The sequence below is a fragment of the Scomber japonicus genome, chromosome 21 (assembly GCF_027409825.1).
Source record: "Scomber japonicus isolate fScoJap1 chromosome 21, fScoJap1.pri, whole genome shotgun sequence".
NCBI classification, from domain to species: domain Eukaryota; kingdom Metazoa; phylum Chordata; class Actinopteri; order Scombriformes; family Scombridae; genus Scomber; species Scomber japonicus.
The window spans coordinates 13,539,501-13,557,313 of NC_070598.1; the positions used below are offsets into that span (position 1 = coordinate 13,539,501).

General features: G+C 39.7%; 2 protein-coding genes across 2 annotated transcripts in view; both read right to left on the bottom strand.

The window, feature by feature from the left end:
- The window catches only part of ncoa2 (nuclear receptor coactivator 2), a 61,995-nt gene extending 53,531 nt beyond the window's left edge, over positions 1–8,464 (bottom strand). Inside the window, exon 1 of the mRNA XM_053342737.1 lies at positions 8,331–8,464. The gene's annotated coding sequence lies outside the window, so the exon portion shown is untranslated. The remainder of the gene's footprint in view (positions 1–8,330) is intronic.
- A 1,648-nt stretch (positions 8,465–10,112) lies between these two features.
- Positions 10,113–17,813, bottom strand: tram1 (translocation associated membrane protein 1). The gene is made up of 11 exons (XM_053342738.1): positions 17,512–17,813; positions 15,453–15,516; positions 13,970–14,091; positions 13,759–13,875; positions 13,600–13,658; positions 13,414–13,498; positions 13,194–13,264; positions 12,913–13,017; positions 12,616–12,759; positions 11,905–12,056; positions 10,113–11,628 (listed from the first exon to the last, which is right to left on the bottom strand). The coding sequence occupies exons 1-11, from the start codon at positions 17,632–17,634 to the stop codon at positions 11,558–11,560; spliced, it is 1,113 nt and encodes a 370-aa protein (XP_053198713.1). The 5' UTR covers positions 17,635–17,813; the 3' UTR covers positions 10,113–11,557.

Below are 17,813 nucleotides of genomic sequence, written 5' to 3' on the forward strand. Positions count from 1 at the left end.
ACACTCATGTACTCCATGTGGGACAAATACAGGCAACTTGGCAGTTATGTTGGGGAAAAATTAACTAAACTGTAATTTCAGTGTTAGCTCATAGAGCTGCAACAATTAGTCGATTAACTGAAAAACTGATATAAAATAACTGGAAACAATCTGATATTCAATTAATTGCCTTTTGTAATTCAATTAATCACTTTAATTATTTGATTCCAGTTTCTAAAATGTGAATATTTACACCAAATATGTTTGAGCTGTGGATTATTAGTCAGGACACATTTCATGACATTTCATAGACTTAAAGACTAATTAATTGAAAAATTAAGACAGATTAATTGTTAGTGAAAATATTCATTAGTTGCAGACCTACTTGCTGATATGAATTACAAACATACTTAAAACTTTCAGGAAATGAAAGGTATAAAAAAAATGTCATCTTTCTGTTAGCTCCTGAATCTAAGGAAGACACCTATTCTCTGTAAGCAGTGACAAACAGCCTTTGTTAGTTTTACTAACACAGTCATCAGTAATTCTTTTAGTGTGGCGGCAGTCGTGACTAGTGTACTTGTGGAATCTCCATTTCTAAAACCCATAAAAGATCCCATGAAAACCAAACCGAAACCCAAACAATAAATTTAACCTTCTAGCAAGCAGTGCTTTTGTAGTAAAAGCCTGACATGGATTTTGTCTCCACACTATTATTGTAACTCCGCTGTTATCCCAAATCAAAAACACATAAAAGATACTGTTCCATTTGGGTGACGCATTCCTTCATTATGATGAACACAGTAGGTGCAGTTTATTCTCAGCTGTTGTCCTTGAAAAATAAAGTGAACACTGAACCTTCATCTCTGCACGATCTGATGATATTTAAATTCAAATCTGCCAAAATAAAACTTGTGTTGACAAGACATCAGTGAAATATTTTGCCTGCCTGACCTTTCCCTTTACCTTCCACCTGGTATGCATGGTATGTTATGAGCATACATTTTAATGGCTGCATGAAGTGAGAGTGTTCTGACCAGAAATCATTTAGGAGATGAAAATAAGTTGAAGCTGGTCAGATAACTTACATGAACCATTTGCTGCCACTCAAAGTCTTACAGTCATGCCAAAACTGTGACCACCAAATAACTCATCTGGCATAAATCTATGTAATCACCATCTCTTTTTCCACACTCATTTTCAAATAACATTTCAATTTTACTGTCATTTATCAAATAAAATTCTAATCATTTGCAGATCTTCTCAAATGAAGGGAAATAATTGTCCCTCTGTCCTGGGAGTACTTTTGTGCTATTTGTCAGGCAAAGGAAATTCTAATATCATGGTTTTCTATTTTTTTTTTAAATTACATGAACTTAATGACTGAGAAAACTATTTTTAGATTATTTATTAATAAAAAAAACTGTTAGATACTGCTAGATATGTTTCCATCAGGTAACTTCATGTTCACCTTAATAGTTTCAGTGACTATTTATGGTTCATTGTCGGAGCTAACGAGGTGTGATATGAGACTTGTGCACACGTGGAAGAATTTATACTGCCTGTGATTAATATAAAAGGTTTGTGCTTCATTTATTAACCTATACCTGAACTGTGTAGGATGGACAGAAAGCACAGGTCAGCTAAGGAGATTCCCCACGCTGCTGAAAACAGTAAAGATAGAGCAAGCAAAACCATATTATAGGTCACTGAAGGAACACTGCTGAATCAGCAGAGAGTGCGGGAGAGTGGGAGAAGAGAGAGAGAGAGAAAGAGAAATCACGCTGGTCAGAGTTTGACCCTCACAATGTGTACAGAAACGAAAAGCCTGAAACCGAATCCCCACATTCCTCTGGCTTTATGACAAGAGAGTGAGAAATGCTGCTGCTCTGCACATGTCATTCCATACTGCCTTTGCCCGGCCTGTGATGGTGCCATACGAGTGCTGTTTACCTCCATTAGAGAAGAAGATTGAACACTAGACTTTCTCAGGACGGATTCACGCTGCATATTTTTGGACCACCCACCCAACTCAGCTCCAGCAGGCAGCTTGCTCAATCCAAGTTTTCTCTCCCTCCCTCAGTGCCAAGGATTCCACCCTGGGCAGTGGGAAAGGTGCCAACCACATGCTAGGACCCAATGCCACAAACACATTGTGGCAGAGGAGGGAAGCAATTCATCCACTGACAGAAACACACGCCCTAACCTTTATCTACAACTGCATCCTGTCATGGAACAATTTAGAGAATACCATCTTAAATCTTTATTATCTATTGTGTCATATTGGGGTGGGGATGGTTGGTCTTTTTGCCTTTTATGTCTTTCTATACATCACTGTACTGCCTCTATGTTTAAATAACTGCTATCTAAGAGTTTATTGTCATAAACTTTATCTTTTCTTGTGTTATTGGATCAGTGACAACTGCATAAAGAGCTGCGTAAGCCCAGCTTCCCTAAAGTGAAAATGAGCTACTTTCATGTTTAAAATAGTAACAACTATTAGATCTGCCATCCTGTGCAGCTAAGTAGTACCAGCCTTTATAATACAAGAGAAAACAGCTGCAAGAGCGTTGTCACATAGTAATGCGACCTCTGTTGTCTCCTCTGTTCAAGCCAAACTGCCTGAGGGCACCTTCTTAGCAATGAGCAGTAGACACCACAATATCATTTAGCTTGGGAGATCAATATGCACTTTGCTGTGGCTGACCTACATAAGTGGAGGAGCGTGGACTGTCGAAATCATTGGATTGCCTGTGAGCCTCAAGATCCTTGGAGCCCCGGTGACGTCTCCATGGGAGCAGAGCATGAGGCAACCTTTGGTGTGATGTTACCGATCCTAGCTTTATAAAAGATAACCAATTTATATAATTCTCAGATTAAATAACCATATCATTCTAGTGCGACACTTAACTGACTGCCACAGGGAATTACCCCCCACCCGGCTCAAGGACACCACATTTCCTTGACAGTGTACAGCTTGAATGTTCTTGAATCTTCCATTTGAGAAACTCTCAGATACAACCTCAATCTAAGGGCAAATTGGGCTCAAAATCATCAAAAAAACAGTGTGTGTTCTAAGCAATGCCAATCATTTTGTTTATATCTATATTCTTTTCAATGATCTAGAAATATAGATTTCCAGATCTATATTTTTACTCTGGGCCTCCACTGATACATCTTTGCATGGTTAAATGTCCCAACTCTTTATGGATCCCCTCAGTTTAGCCCCTGTCTTAAACAGGTCGTTAAAACTCCTGTCTTTTTCATTTTCCTGATGAAGCCACTCTGTTTTGATTGGTCAGATTTTGGAGGCTACCCCAGACTATCAACAGACTTCCAGCACTTCAGGACACTAAATAAAGAAACAGTAGTATAGTAGTCTTCACTTCTTTTCTTGTGCATTTCTCAAAATGTAATATGGAAACTTCACAAATACATTCGGACATGTTCTAGCCTGAATCCAATCTGAAATATGAGAGTGTGTAGTGGACAGCCATTTGTGGTCATGTGTGAACATTCTGTGGTCATCACAAGGAGGAAGTGGAGGTAATTTTGTAGGCTGAAGCCTTGGCGTTTGACTTTCAGGGGGCATTATACATATATTCACTTCAAGTACTGAACCTTTGACCATGTTTAATATAGACATCCGACATCATAACAGAATATAAATAACAGAAAACCATAAAAAACATGATGTGTCCCCTCCTTCAACTCTTCAATGACAAACAGTGCATGTGGATCATTTTGGATAACACAGACTGACGTAAACAAAATAAAATAAAGATCCCTTTCAGGCAGCCGTTAACAAGACAGGACCCACTCTCAGCACAGATAGATGGGATGGCTGATTTGAGATTTGAGGTCAGTTAAAACAACACAATGAAACATGCCTCGAAGCGGGAATGGAGTAAATACTCCTGCTCCTCCTCTTCCATGTCAAAGCCGTCTCCGCTTTCCATCAACCATCTCGCCTCTGCCAACCCCCCCCCCCCCCCCCCCCCCCCCTACTGTAAAAACCTGGCCATTACCCCACTGCTCATCCCTCACGCCCACCCAGGACCTGTCACACTGCTGTTTCCATGACAACACAAACGCAGAGACAGCAGGGTGAGATGCCCAGCGAGACAAGGCAAACAGATACCAGGGGGAGGGGTGCATCATGTCGAGAGTACACTGTGGACCTTATGTAGCATGTGATGGACAGATAACACATTGTAGTCCAATCTGCCAAACAGCTAAACTTGAGTGGAAGCCACATGGTTTGTTGTGATTGTTTGATCGTATTGTGCAAGCAAATTCTATCATCCAGTTCGGCCTGAATCACTGAATGTAATTTATTACATTTGGGGGGGAAAAAAAGAAGAAAGAAAGGACAATTCTAATAATTCCAAGTTCAACAAATTGTCTTTAACTGGTCTGGTCAGGGTCGCCTCTGCCAAAAGCGAAGGCAATAACTCCTTGAATGGAATGTGGAGATTAGAGCAAGAGCAATAACACTTTGCAACATCCTTATGATACCCCCGATTCCCGCCAGCCTCTCCATACTGGATGTTGTCATGACACTGCTTTAAAAAAAGAGCCCCAGAGTACACATTAAAAAGCCTGAGCGAGACAGGGTATGGCGTTGTTCAGGAGCTGACCATGCTAAACGGCAGAGACAGGGATGTCATTTTCCAGCGCGGTTCAAATGAGTCAACTTAACGTAGTTAGCAAAGAGAAGAGTGTGGAAACAAGAGCGGTTTTGTAGCTCACTAGTAAAAAATAGACATATTTGAAAAAGGTGTTTGTCATAATTCAAACAAAAGCGTCTTTCTTCTAGGTGTCATACATGAATCATATTTGGTTTCAGAATGATATGACGTCTCCCTGTTATGGCACTTCTTAACGAGATTTGAGTTGTAAATGGGTGTTTTGATAACAATAATCACAAGTGAATCTAAAAGCTAAAAAGATGAGTTGGTTATGTGTTTGTTCTGAGCTAAAGCGATTATGACTTGAATGTGGCTTTGGTTTATATGCCTGAAATAAGTTTTGTGGTGAAAATAAGTTTTATGCCCAAATAGCAACAGCCTGAAATTATTTAGGAATTCACCACCAAATCTTTGTATCATGCAAACTTCAAAATTTCTGCTAAAAATACTGACCAAATACTATAGAGTAGCTCCAGATATGACTGAAACATACTAGACCTCCTCTGAATATCTTCTCAAAATGAAAAGTATTCAACATCAAAGACTGACCTGGATTGAAATACAGAACCCAGTAATATAGGGCTTAAGACAATCATACAGATCCATTTGAGTGTTGTCTCTTCCTAGTGTATTTTTAAAAAGTTATTATTTATTTGCACTTGAGACTCAGAACAACACAACCGCTGCTGAAGTTCTTTTTTTCACAGAGTAATAAAGCATTATTATTGTGTTATTTGGGCCTTTATTATTTATGCTGACTCATTTTTGTCATTATTACAAAAATGGTATTTAATTTTAAGCTTGCAACTATTATTTTCATTGTCGATTCATCTTCTGATCATTTTTTCAATTAATCCATTTTGTCTATAATACTGTGAAAATACTGTCACAACTTTTTAGAGCCCGAGGCGATAACATCAAATGTCTTATTTGTCGGATCAAAAGTCTAAAACTCAAAGATATTCAATTTCCTGTAATGTAAGATGAAGAAAAAGCAGCTAAAGCAAATACTGAACGATTAATCACTTATTAAAATTAAGAAGATTAATATGCTGTGGTTTGACTCATTAATTAAATGCCTAATTGCTGCAGGTCTTTTTAAAACTGAAGTTACAGAGATGCAGTATAAAAAAAAACCCTCATCACTGAACTATGATATTTGTCCAGTAATGTGACAGAACACAGCCAAAGAAGAATCTGGCAGTGTTTGCAACTGAACAAGGGTCAAATGATTACAATATCATAGGTGACGCAACAAAAGCAACCTATCACAGGGCAAAGGCCAGTGATTAGAAGATGAGAGGTTGTCTCAATGTACACTGGAAAATACTGCTTTAAGATAGAGTTATGACAAGAAAATGACACAGCTGAGTGGAGCCCAGAGTGAGAAAATATAGCGAGCGAGCAAGTGAGCAAAGGATAAACGGAGGGGTTGTTTCTGACTCATGTGACGAGCTGGGCATTACTCTGTCACACACCTGTTGCTATCGCTGTAGCTTACTGAGTGTGCGCTCTGCACTACCTCTCAGTAACACCCACTACACGGGCGGTGCCAAGTCAGTGTGAGAAATCCTCCAGTCATTTATCCTTGTACAAACATCCACATAGTTGCATACACGCTCACATGAATTCCTGAACTGTCACGGTCCCACAGCAGTTGTTTTTTGTCAAGCCAAAATGACATAAAACTCGTTTTTTAGGATACCTACCACATATAACTGCCAGCTATAAAATTCTAATCACAGTATGATTCAACCTTAAAAACAAACAAAAGCCTGAAATACCAACTATACTACACACTGTAGGAATGCACGCTACTGCACAGGACTGCATTCTTTGCTGCCAGGGGAGGGCTGTCACAGGCGTCATTTGCATGCTCCATGTCCTCATCTAACACAGTCTCAAAATTAAAATGAGGTCAGATTAGAAGGAAATTTTGCTTCTTGTCTTTCCCTGTCTCCCAAGGACAAAGTGTCTGACGAGCCACTATACTCACAAAGAGATACTTGTGGGGAGGGAGTTTGTTTCACTGCAAATTAAAAAGGTCAATAACTTAAGGCGCTATGCTATGGACACAAAAATGTTGTTTCAGGCAGGCAGGAGGGGTATTTAAAGTGGTTAACAAACAACATATCTCATGCAGGTGAAAGTAACAAACATCTTTTTAAACTCATCAATCTCTGGCCTTTTTTCATTGTGTATTAATGAAGGAAATAAACCACATGCCACCATAGCTCCTTTTAAAATTTCTACAGGGTTTATTTTTATGGTGGATCCAACTGAAATCCATCACATCTCATCCTCACGGATCGCAGCAAAGGCAGCTGGACAACATGTCATGTTAAATCACCTATCAGTGATGTGACACGAGTACTGTGCACCATCAGGTGGGCAGAGTGATACAACAGAAACTGCTCAACTGGTTCCGCAGGATGCGTTCCCCCAGCATTACTGAGAGGAGCGTTGACAAGCATTGAAATGGCACAAGCTGTCTGCCTGTATAGTGCTGAATCAGTCAAGCAGGAGAGCCCTTAGAAAGAGTGCGCCACACTCACCACAACAATGAAGACACACACAAGTCAACCCTCTGAGCAATCCCCCCCATACTGCATTTAGTGGTTCGCATTTTCAGAGAGCGTCTTCAACATTCAATTAAAAGTCAATTCCATCTATAACATCTCTACATTAAAGCCTATGTGAGTCATTACTAATCAAGCTGCTATCTGATTGTGTTAAATATACCTCTAAGTTTTCTTACTCTTTAGGAAAACAACATAAGCTGTAAGCATCTGCAGACCTCTGGACTACAGAGCCACAATCTGGGTTTCCTAGTGTGTAGTTAGCAACTTTCTGAATACTTCTCCAAATGCCTGAAGCTGTTGATGTTAAGTGATGGAGTACTGACAATGGTTTTTGGCTTGGCTGCTAACTAGCTTATTAGTAGAGCATCTCGTCAAAGCATAATAACGCCAAGAGAAACATTAGTTCAGCAAAAAAAAAGCGAGAGAGAAAGAGAGAGAGAGAGAGAGAGAATGGACCCTGCATCCTGAACAAATGCAGAATATGTGTCAACTTACCTAACGAGGAGAGTAGCACAGAGGCATGGTTTTTAACACAACAAACAAGGTCAACAGTCCGCTCAAACACATGGTGGTGAGAAGTGTCCTGACTCACTCATATATTCTGACAACGACGTTCAAACCAGCCAGACTAGCCCTGCAGCTAAACAGCTAGCATGCTAACTACGCTCCTGCTACACTGGCGAACTTCGTCCGGTGTTGTGTGTGTGTGCACGGTCACTCGCACCAAAAAAAAGGCATATGAAAGTATTGTGCACGCATGTAGTTCACTTCACATCAAATGAATACACAGTCGTGAACACCGCCACGTGAAGACGGCTGACAAACGTTGCAATAACTCGCTTGCAAGCTCGCTGTCTGAGCCCGTCTAATTGAGTTTGCTGCAGAAAAACACTACTGACACAGGCGACGAGCTTTAGCCAAGAAGCTAACGCTCGCTAACAAGCTAACGCCGAAGCGACAGCCTGTGCCAGACAGACACACAGCCGAGATTGAGGACCTCGCACTGGATGGCGGATTTCACAACGAAAAACACCTCGTCCCGTCTCAACAAGAGGCACCGACACGCGTGGCTACTTACGATGTATTACTTTGGGCTGTGTCCTCGCTGTTAAATTCCGTTTAGGAGAAGCAGCTCTGACCTTCGCGGTAGTGGAACAACATTTCTGCTGGCTAACTGTGCCGCCATGTTACTCCTGCTCTGCAAAACCAATGCTGAGTGTTTATCTGGCTGGTAGCTGCTATCCTCCCCCACACCAGACCACATCACGGGGCTCCAGCAGTATTACCGCCGGGCTCCGTACCTGTCAGAATGACACGGTGCTTAACATTTGATTTGAACAGCAGTCTTTTATATTTGTATTTCTTGACATTTAGTATGGCAACCAATAATGATGAGGCTACTTAAAAAAACAATAATACAAAAAAAAACACACCATTATGTTAGTGTCTTTAAATGTGTGTTGTGTTTTAAAGATGGGCAACCATGACCCCTCCATCCCCAACACAGGGTTTTCAATTTAGTAAGACAATTAGAATAGCCTCTATCTACACTAGTTGAGATACTTGCAGATATATGTGGTCATAAAGATTTATGTCAGCCTATAAAATGATGGTGTAAGCTTTGCCGCACATAAAAAGGCTGGTAAAAGAAAGGGAGTTGGGGTTTCCCTTAATCACATCACTAAAAGTTCAATCTCAGTTGAGCCTATTTAATTTTTAAGATACTATGAAATTGCTATAACATTTAATCAGCATTAATATCAGCTGGTCCTGTGAATAAGAAAAATGTGTAACAGCAAGCAGGATTTTCACAAGAACCATGTCATTATGGTTGTAGTTTTTAAGTCATTATTAAAACAATAATACCAAATAAATCATTACAAGCTTCACAAAACCAATAAATAGGAGTGTCCTACTTATTCAGCAACCTTGATTTTTTACTGCCTAGTCAACTATCATGCATCAAACAGGCCAAGCAGGCGTTTTCTTTCTATTAAAACTTGTGCGACACCGCCACCAAGCGGCGGGAAGCTGAAACATCAACTGCGTGGTTTCCACACACTGTCATAAACCACAGTAAATTGAGGACGAGAGAGAAAGGAATTTTCATGTGGACACATTCAACCACCCACACGCCCGTTTGTTAAGGTTTTTCTCGCCTTTTGTAACATTTGGCAGGGACTCTGCACTGTAAAACAAATATTTGCTCACAATTTTGGTGAATTGTTTATGTTCCAATCAAGGTGCTACCCTCCATTCAGAGCTGTAGCTAAAAATGGCAACAATGAGATCTTGTCCAGTCAGTTATTAGCTTGTTTTAGCAGAACATTAACCACAATGGAACTTTTATTAGCTGATTTCAGCTTTTATGACTCAATGTGATGAAATGTGTTACTATTTTGGGCCCACACAAAAAAGTTACTACAAGATTTCAACACGTAAACCACCATGAAGGGATATATATAAAATGTACAGAATAATTGAACAGTTAGCTGAATAAATGGAATATGACAAATAAATGTAATTTAAAACATATTGCAAATCTTCTTTTTGGCCTTCAAACATTTCTGAGTGGTCAGGAGTGTGACAAAATCCTGGCCTTGGCTCTGCTTTTTGTGCATTATAGTGAACTTGAACTGTTCTCCATTTTGGTGGTTTCTAACAATCTAGTCTAGTAGAGTCTAGTTTAGGAGCAACTGCACTGACATGCCAAGTAATTACCAGACTTCCTCTTTCATGACTGCCACAACACTGAGTTAACATGTTAGTCCTTTACTTGCAGTCTATTTCTCCAAGAAAAATAAGAAGTGTGTGTAAAGCACAAACATCTACTATTACAGCTGAATAATAATTCTGAGAGTTCATTTTTTTCAATAAAACATTTTTATTCCTTTGCGTCAGGACAAGTTGGGAAAACCACACATACCACTGATATACAGCACAGCTGGAGGCAACCATGACTCACTACTGTGTACCTAAAATTAGTTAATGGATTTACTCTTTAGAATAAGCCAGTGTTACCTTGGTGATTGATTCTTACAATAGAGTAAACTGTACTCTATAGCTCTGTAAATTAATTTTATGGCATGTAAGTAAAAGGCATATATTAACAGTCAACCAGGTTCATTTGGCACAGTCAGTGGTGGGTTAGGGGTAAAAAATAAAAAATAAAAACAGCCAAACAAAATATGCTTTTCTCATTCCCAGTCCATGCTTTTATAACAAATGATTTGTGTTTTTAAAGGTAAGCAACAGTAAACAATTTTGGCACACGCCATTCCCCTTAACCAGTAAAGGACAACAGTGATTCAGTCAAACTCACAGAAGGGATGATTTGCCCAATTTCATCCTTTACACAAGTTACTCAAAACTAAAACATGAGGGATGTTCATTTATTAAGAGCATTTCAAACAGAACTGCAATAAATTCAGCATAATTGCATGTAATTAATCTAGATGTCATTATATAAGTCTTTGCTGGCATTTTTACAGTGTTGGTTTTGCACAATACTTAACTGTGAGTCTAATTACAGTATTAAATGGAGCCGCTACTTCTACTGATTTGTCTGTGACTGGAGATTAAAAAAATACTTCTTATCTGTTGTCTGTTGGCCAGTGACGTGGTCTTTTTTTTTTTCTTCCTTTTTTTGCTATGTGGCTTTAAACAGTCTGTGTTGTATCATATCCTAAATATGGAGATTATAACAAGACTATGCAACCGTCATTCATGTAAAAATGAGAGGATATTTATAAACTGCATACATTTAGGAAAATCCATCAGGAGAGGGACAAGAGCTAATAGCAAGAGGAGCTGAACTGGCAGTTATAAATACATGATGGGGGAAAAAAAATACCAAAAGGGAAATAAAATACAAGATACAGTGTTTAGGAAAAAGCATGACATGACCTGACTTGGGAAGAACATTAAACAATGACTTCATCATTCCTGAAATTTTAAAATTACACACCCTGTACAAAACAATCCATTATTAATAGGCACTTTTTAAATAAGGTCTTTTTTTTATATAGTTTATTTCAGAATTTGTTTTCTTTTTCATTCAACATGGCACAGCAGAGCAATGATTCGTAAATCAAGGCATGCTGGACGACTGGCGACAAGCAAAGCTTAAATGCATTCTGGCCCTGGAAGTCCAGCTGGGAGGTCAGTCCTGTGGGAGCTGGAAATGCATATTGTGGTCGTGGAGCCCCGCAGGGTCTGTTGGTCGGATACAGCCGCAGAGGCACAGGGAAAGATGGTTCTTTTAGAGTAGGGGGGCTGATAGGTAAAGGGCTGAGGGGAATGTATTTATGAGGACTTCTCTTTTCTTGCTCTTGGTGAATCAGCTCCGTGGGAGTTCACTCCATTTACTCCATTGGCTAAAAAACAAAAAGGACACATCCAAATGAACTACAATTTTAAAAATTCAGTGCTGAAAAGTAGAACTAACAAATTAAGCATTGTCATAAAAATGTTTCCTTAATTTTATTATCAACTACTTAAAGACTTGGTGGTTTCCTCCTTTTTACTTCCTATTTTGCCTTTTTCATTTCAGCTTTTTCACTGTGTGGGAAAATGCTAAGCAAAAAAAAAAAAAAAAAAACATTATTCATATTACTTAAAATGCACTACATCCTTAGCGCTTGTGCCCTCACCTTTATCTTTCTTTGATTTGCTCTTGGTGGGAACTTGTTTCTTTTTCAAGGTCTGAGCTTGGGCATGCTCTCTCCACCGGCGCAGCTGAAAGTTGATAAATTTCCACATCATGAAGGCCTGAGTGAGGCAGATAGCGGCCAGGACAGTTATCCTAGAAGAAAGAAGAAGTCAGTAAATCTCCAGAAAGTAAATGCTAAAAACAGGATGCTATTTTTGAGCCCCTTGTAAGTCTAACCCAGTAATATTCTAACAGTCTATTCTATAATGAAGTTGTAGGGTAGAGAAAGACATAGTGATTGATAGCTTAGTCTGAACAGCAGAGGGAGAATTGACTCACTTGACTTTGCATTTACTTGGCACAAGATATATTGTGGCTGCATTCTAATTTATTAAAGCTGCCCTCTTCCTCTTTTACAATAGACTTCTTCCTGTACGACTGTTGAACCTGAGTGCTGCATGGTGAGCATACAAAGTCTGCCCTTTTATATATCATCATATATTTTTATGATGACTTATTCCATTTCCACTGCATATCTTGAAGTACCACTCGAGTTAAAATAACACATTTAAAAAAAAATGACAAATTGACTGCATTGTGCATCGTAATTAGCTACTTTAAAACATATTTCCAACATTATTTAGAGTGGATTTTTATGACATGATTATGTTAGGATCAAGTGGCTCCTTTTCTCTTTTCTAAACACACTTACCTAACAAAAAGAACATTAAAGTTTCCTGCAGCCAAATCAAAGCCTTGATTCTCAGCTGTGGCGAGGCCAAAGCCCACGGTGAGGACAGACAAGGACAGGGTGAGCAGCCGTCCAAGGACAAACAAGATGGCCCATATGGTGAAACTAGAAGACAAGAGGATGAATATGAGTATGACACTGCATTCAAGACATCAGTCTAAAAGATAAATGTTTCACGTAATCTTTTACATGTATAGTAATGATTAGTGGACAGTATGATCAGAGTGATATTTCAAATACAAAAAAATTAGAACTCACCCCATTTGTCTGTTCTCGTTGCTGAAATAGATCAGGCGGGAAACGTGGAAGAGAAGCTCGACAAAGTAGTGCAACACCAGCAGGACCAGACCCAGACGGTTCAGACTGAAAGTCACACGGAGACAAAATTCGGCTTTATGAATCCACTGGAGAGCCTTCAGTTTCTTTCATATTGCAAATAACGTTCCTTAAAAAGGGCTGTGTACAAACTCAACAGAAATATCACACCTTCCACACATTCATACATCCAATTCAAAGCTTTCTAAATAAGCAGTTCTTACTTCAGAATGTAGGCACCTGCAATGTGGACCAGGTACAGGAAGATGTACACAAGCTGCCGTGGAATATCCTCCTAAATAGTGAACACAGAGGATGGGTGGTCAAAAATAGTCAAAGTATGTACAACAATGTGGCTCCGCATGTAGGAAAGAGTATGATTTTTTAAAATAATGCAACATAACCAAGAAAGTCAAATAGGAAATAACTCGCAAACACACTCACCTTCTTTGTCTTTTGGAAGTAGAGTTCTGGGAGAGAATGTAACCAGTAGCCCAGCTGACAAATGAAGTAGAATTTCATCTGGAATCTGTATGAAAACAATGATTTTAATAGTTCAAAAGGCACACATGGAGAAAAAAAAACAGACAAATGAATAGAGAAATAACATAACTCTAAAAATGCACTTACGGCATCAGTGTATGGGGATAACCTTCCCACAGGGTGACTGGATTGGACAGGAAATTTTCCTAGGAAAAATTAAACATTTAAATTATAAATCATGGAAATGTTTGAGATTATAAAACAGGTAAAAGAAAAAAGCAATTCCAGCTTAGCTACTGTACATACAGAGAGCAGGATGCTTGTGCCCCAGCCGAAGGAGAATAGGTAGAAGGCGCTGAGCTGGCCCGACTCGTTGAACTTGCTGTGCTTGGTTTTGGAGAAGTGCTTCTTCCTGTTGATTTTCTGCACAGAAGAACAATCAAACAATGCACAGCTGTTTATAGTGACTCCAGCCTGTGTGTGTTTGTGCATGTGTGCGAGTGTTTGTCTCACTTACATCCAGCACATACTCCTGGATAATAGCGTGCATGATAATGGCTACCAGCATGTAGAAGAAGATAGTCGCCAAGTCTTTGATACCGTGGTGGAAGTGGTTCACGGCTGTCTCTTCTGGGCCTTCTGGAAGATCAAGAATCATCACAGTGACCACAATTGGAATAACATCATTTTCCTTTTTACAGATCATGGAGTTTCATTCATATCCAAATGTTATGTGTACTGTATTCATGCAGGTTTTATATCCTTGGACCTGTCATTGCAATTCGATGAGGTGACTCACTAGTTGATTAACCTTCAAGGTGTCTTCCTGACTGTCTTTGGTGCTATTGTTAGACTGTTCAATGCTGTATACACATTAATTGCATGCCTGTCCATCCTGGGAGAGTGATCATTCCTCTGTGGCTCATCCAGAGGTTTCTTCCATTTTTACCCAGTTAAAAAGGGAGTTTTTCCATTATTTATTATTCAAGGGTCTAAGGATGTTGTCTAATTGCTGTATAGACTGGAAAGCCCCTTGAAACACATTTGGGATTTGTAATATTGGCCTACACAAAAACAAATTGACTCAACAAGTGTTTGGATTTGGACGTCTCTACCGTTGCATATGACACCACTGCAAAAATGCTTAGAGTCACTGACTGCGTCCCTAATGTAACTGTAACACACACACACACACACAGAGCCTCTTCTGGTTTTTCTAATGTTATATAATATCTACACAGCCTCCAACTCGCTATCTGTGACACACTGTGTGTAATGTGATTATTTGTAGCATAGAGATAGACGATACACAGCCGTTTGAGAAAACCTGAGCAAGACTCTGGCAGCAATCACAGTTTATACAACCTCATAACGAGATTGATTGGTCATAAGAGTCAGCAGCAACAAAGAGAAACACAATGGCGTTATTGAATTTATTTCATAACGGTCACTGTAGAGAGATTTACGTGCTGCATGTTATTTGTCTTATTAGGTACAAGCTGTAAATAAGTTACAGAGATAGGTTACATGGTACGGTCTCTCCTAGATAAGAATTGAATCACAATCTGGCAGCCTGCAAACCTACACCATGCACCACACATAAGCTCTGGAGGTTGAAAGTTGCTTCAGCAGTATCTGAAAGTTGGCGAAGAAATTGTTAACCTTGAAAATGAGCAGGACTTGAATTGAAAGGCCTATATTACACCTTAGCCCAAATTCGCCCGGCACAACCTTGCCACAAGAGAACTTTATAAATCAGGCAGACTAAATTTAGCTCCAAAGGGAAAAAAAAGAGCTCTCAAATGGGTTTGTGTGAGGCCACGCAAGTACCGCTCTAGAATCCAAATGAGACGCTTCCAGCAAGACAACCCTAAGAAAATGCTGCATTGTATGTTAAAGCCAGAAAATGCGCTACGTTAATCTGAACACATTTGAACCCTTATCTGATAACATCTGTTCTCACCACATGTCTTTTATTGTGGGTGTGATCCTTTACTTACCATTTGTGGAGATGGTGACGTTGTACTGGACAGTTATGAACAACACTGCAAACTTTGAGGTGACCTGTGTATGAAGATGAAAGTACAATCTTTTAAAACACCACCCTTAAATTCATGCACATCAGTATCTAGCCAAATTTTATGCTTTTTTTTTTTTTTTTTAAACAGCAAATGCAAACAGGTCTAAGTGCAGCAAAATTTGCAATATTGCATTTATGTATCAAGAAAGTTAGCAGGACCCTTATCAGAGTGACTGCAAATGTGGTTTATGTGTGAATATTAGAATGACTACACATTAAAGCCAGTGAATGTTTTATTTCAGACATTGTATATATATATAGATTAGAAGATAATAGAATTTTTTTTTAGCACTACCAATTCATTAATGAGGAATTAAGAAATAAAAATGATCCCACAGAGTGAATGTAATGGAACAGCAGTAAAAGAGCTGCATACAAAAAAAAAGTTCACATCAAGAACCACAAAACTAACACATGTTTGACCACGGACCCACACTAGATAAGACCAAGGTCCCCGATCTGTTAGATTTCTGGTTTAGAAGTTACAGCAACTGTATTTAACACATGACCAAAATAGTCATACATTCTGTCACTGTGTTACTATGGATATAATTATAATGAAAATAATTCACTCTTGCTGTGATGCATCACAGGACAACAGAGTGGGCTTGAACCCAGTGGCTGGCTGGCTGGGGCCTTTTGTATAGAGTATGCATGTTTTCTCTGTGTCTGCGTGGCTTCTCTCCAGGTACTCCCACAGACCAAAAATATGCAGTTAGGTTAATTGGTGACTCTAAATTTCCTGTAGGTGTGAAGGTGAGTGGTTGTCTGTCTGTCTGTCTGTCTATATATAGCCCTGTGATAGGTGACCTGTCCAGGTGTACACCACCTTTCACTCTAGATCAGCTGAAATTGGTTCCAGCTGCCACATGATGCTCTACAGGACAAGCAGTAAACATATGAATTAATTAATTATTATTCTACTTTTTGCTGGGGACCCTCTCAAGGACCTTTAGGGGGTCCACTGCAATTATAGTTACGATGGGAAGTTACATCGTCCTCTTTCACAACAAAACAGATACTTAGGTGACAAATTTGGATAAAATATATTTTTGTAAAGTGTTCACTACAGTCAAATTTGTCATTCTAAAGCGAAATTTTGAAAAATTCTGTAGTGCATACACACGTTGCAACAGTTGTTGCCAAACTTTTTTTTTTTTTTTTTTTTACTTTTTACTTTGGAAAACAAAAAAGAGGAAGTAGTTTTCATTTTCCTCAACCTGACACTAATGGCGCTGCTTCTCAGTGGAGGATGAAACATTTTTTGGAATTAGACACAATTTGGAGTGAAAGTGGACTCGCACGGAGCTAGGTAATGAGAGGGCTCTGGCTGTTAGCCCGCACCACCCACTTCCATTTAAAACTAGTCTGTTGTGGCTCCTGAGGACAACTAGCAGTTTTGGTGCAGGCAGATCTGAGTGATGACAGCCCTCTCAGTCGTTGTATGATTGCCACGTAACACATCTCTACGCATAAACTCACCAAGTCGGCGGCGTTGCACAATATACTAATGAGAGCGATACACTGTTGCAAATCCACAACAAATATTGAACCACGCAATGCTGTTCATGACTAACTTTGTTTTTATGCTTAAACAGCAGGGCCTGTGGACGATTTGAAACAATTTGAACGTGGGGAAGCAGCCAGATGGAAAGTAGAGACTACAGTTCCCACATCGTGATATTCAGAATTAAAACATATTGCAGCCTTTTTGAAAAGCGACATGCCAGACTACCAGTATGCGCTGATCATCTAGTGGATATAAAACGGGTTGAGGCCATTGTACACAGAAAGTTTCGATCACGGGAGGAAGTAGTGTGTAGAGTAGATCAGACAGCCATGTCAGTTTCCAGGGGGACAGATGGGGAGTAATCGGCATCCCGATGTGCCACTGGTTCCTCTGCTCAGCTGAGCGAGCAGAGCAGCCGAGCACGACCCACAATCAAACCCCCATTCAACATGTGGTGGACCGGACTTACCTCAAACATCAGCCCAAGCAGAAACACCATAGCAACACAGGAAACAATATCTGCATGGTTCTGGATGACAAACTCATGGCTCATCACCGGCGGGTTCTTGTTCGTCTTTTTTCGGATCCCCATGTCGACACGATTCGGTCCAACTTTTTGCTCGGCTCAGCGCGAAAGCAGTCGGTTTTCTTTATGGATAGTATTAACACTATGAAGGAGAACACTCAAAGCTCCCTCCTGCTTCCTACGAGCACAGGGCCAGGCAGCAATTGAATGGCGTGTCACTCTTCTGCTAGTGGGAGGGTCCACGG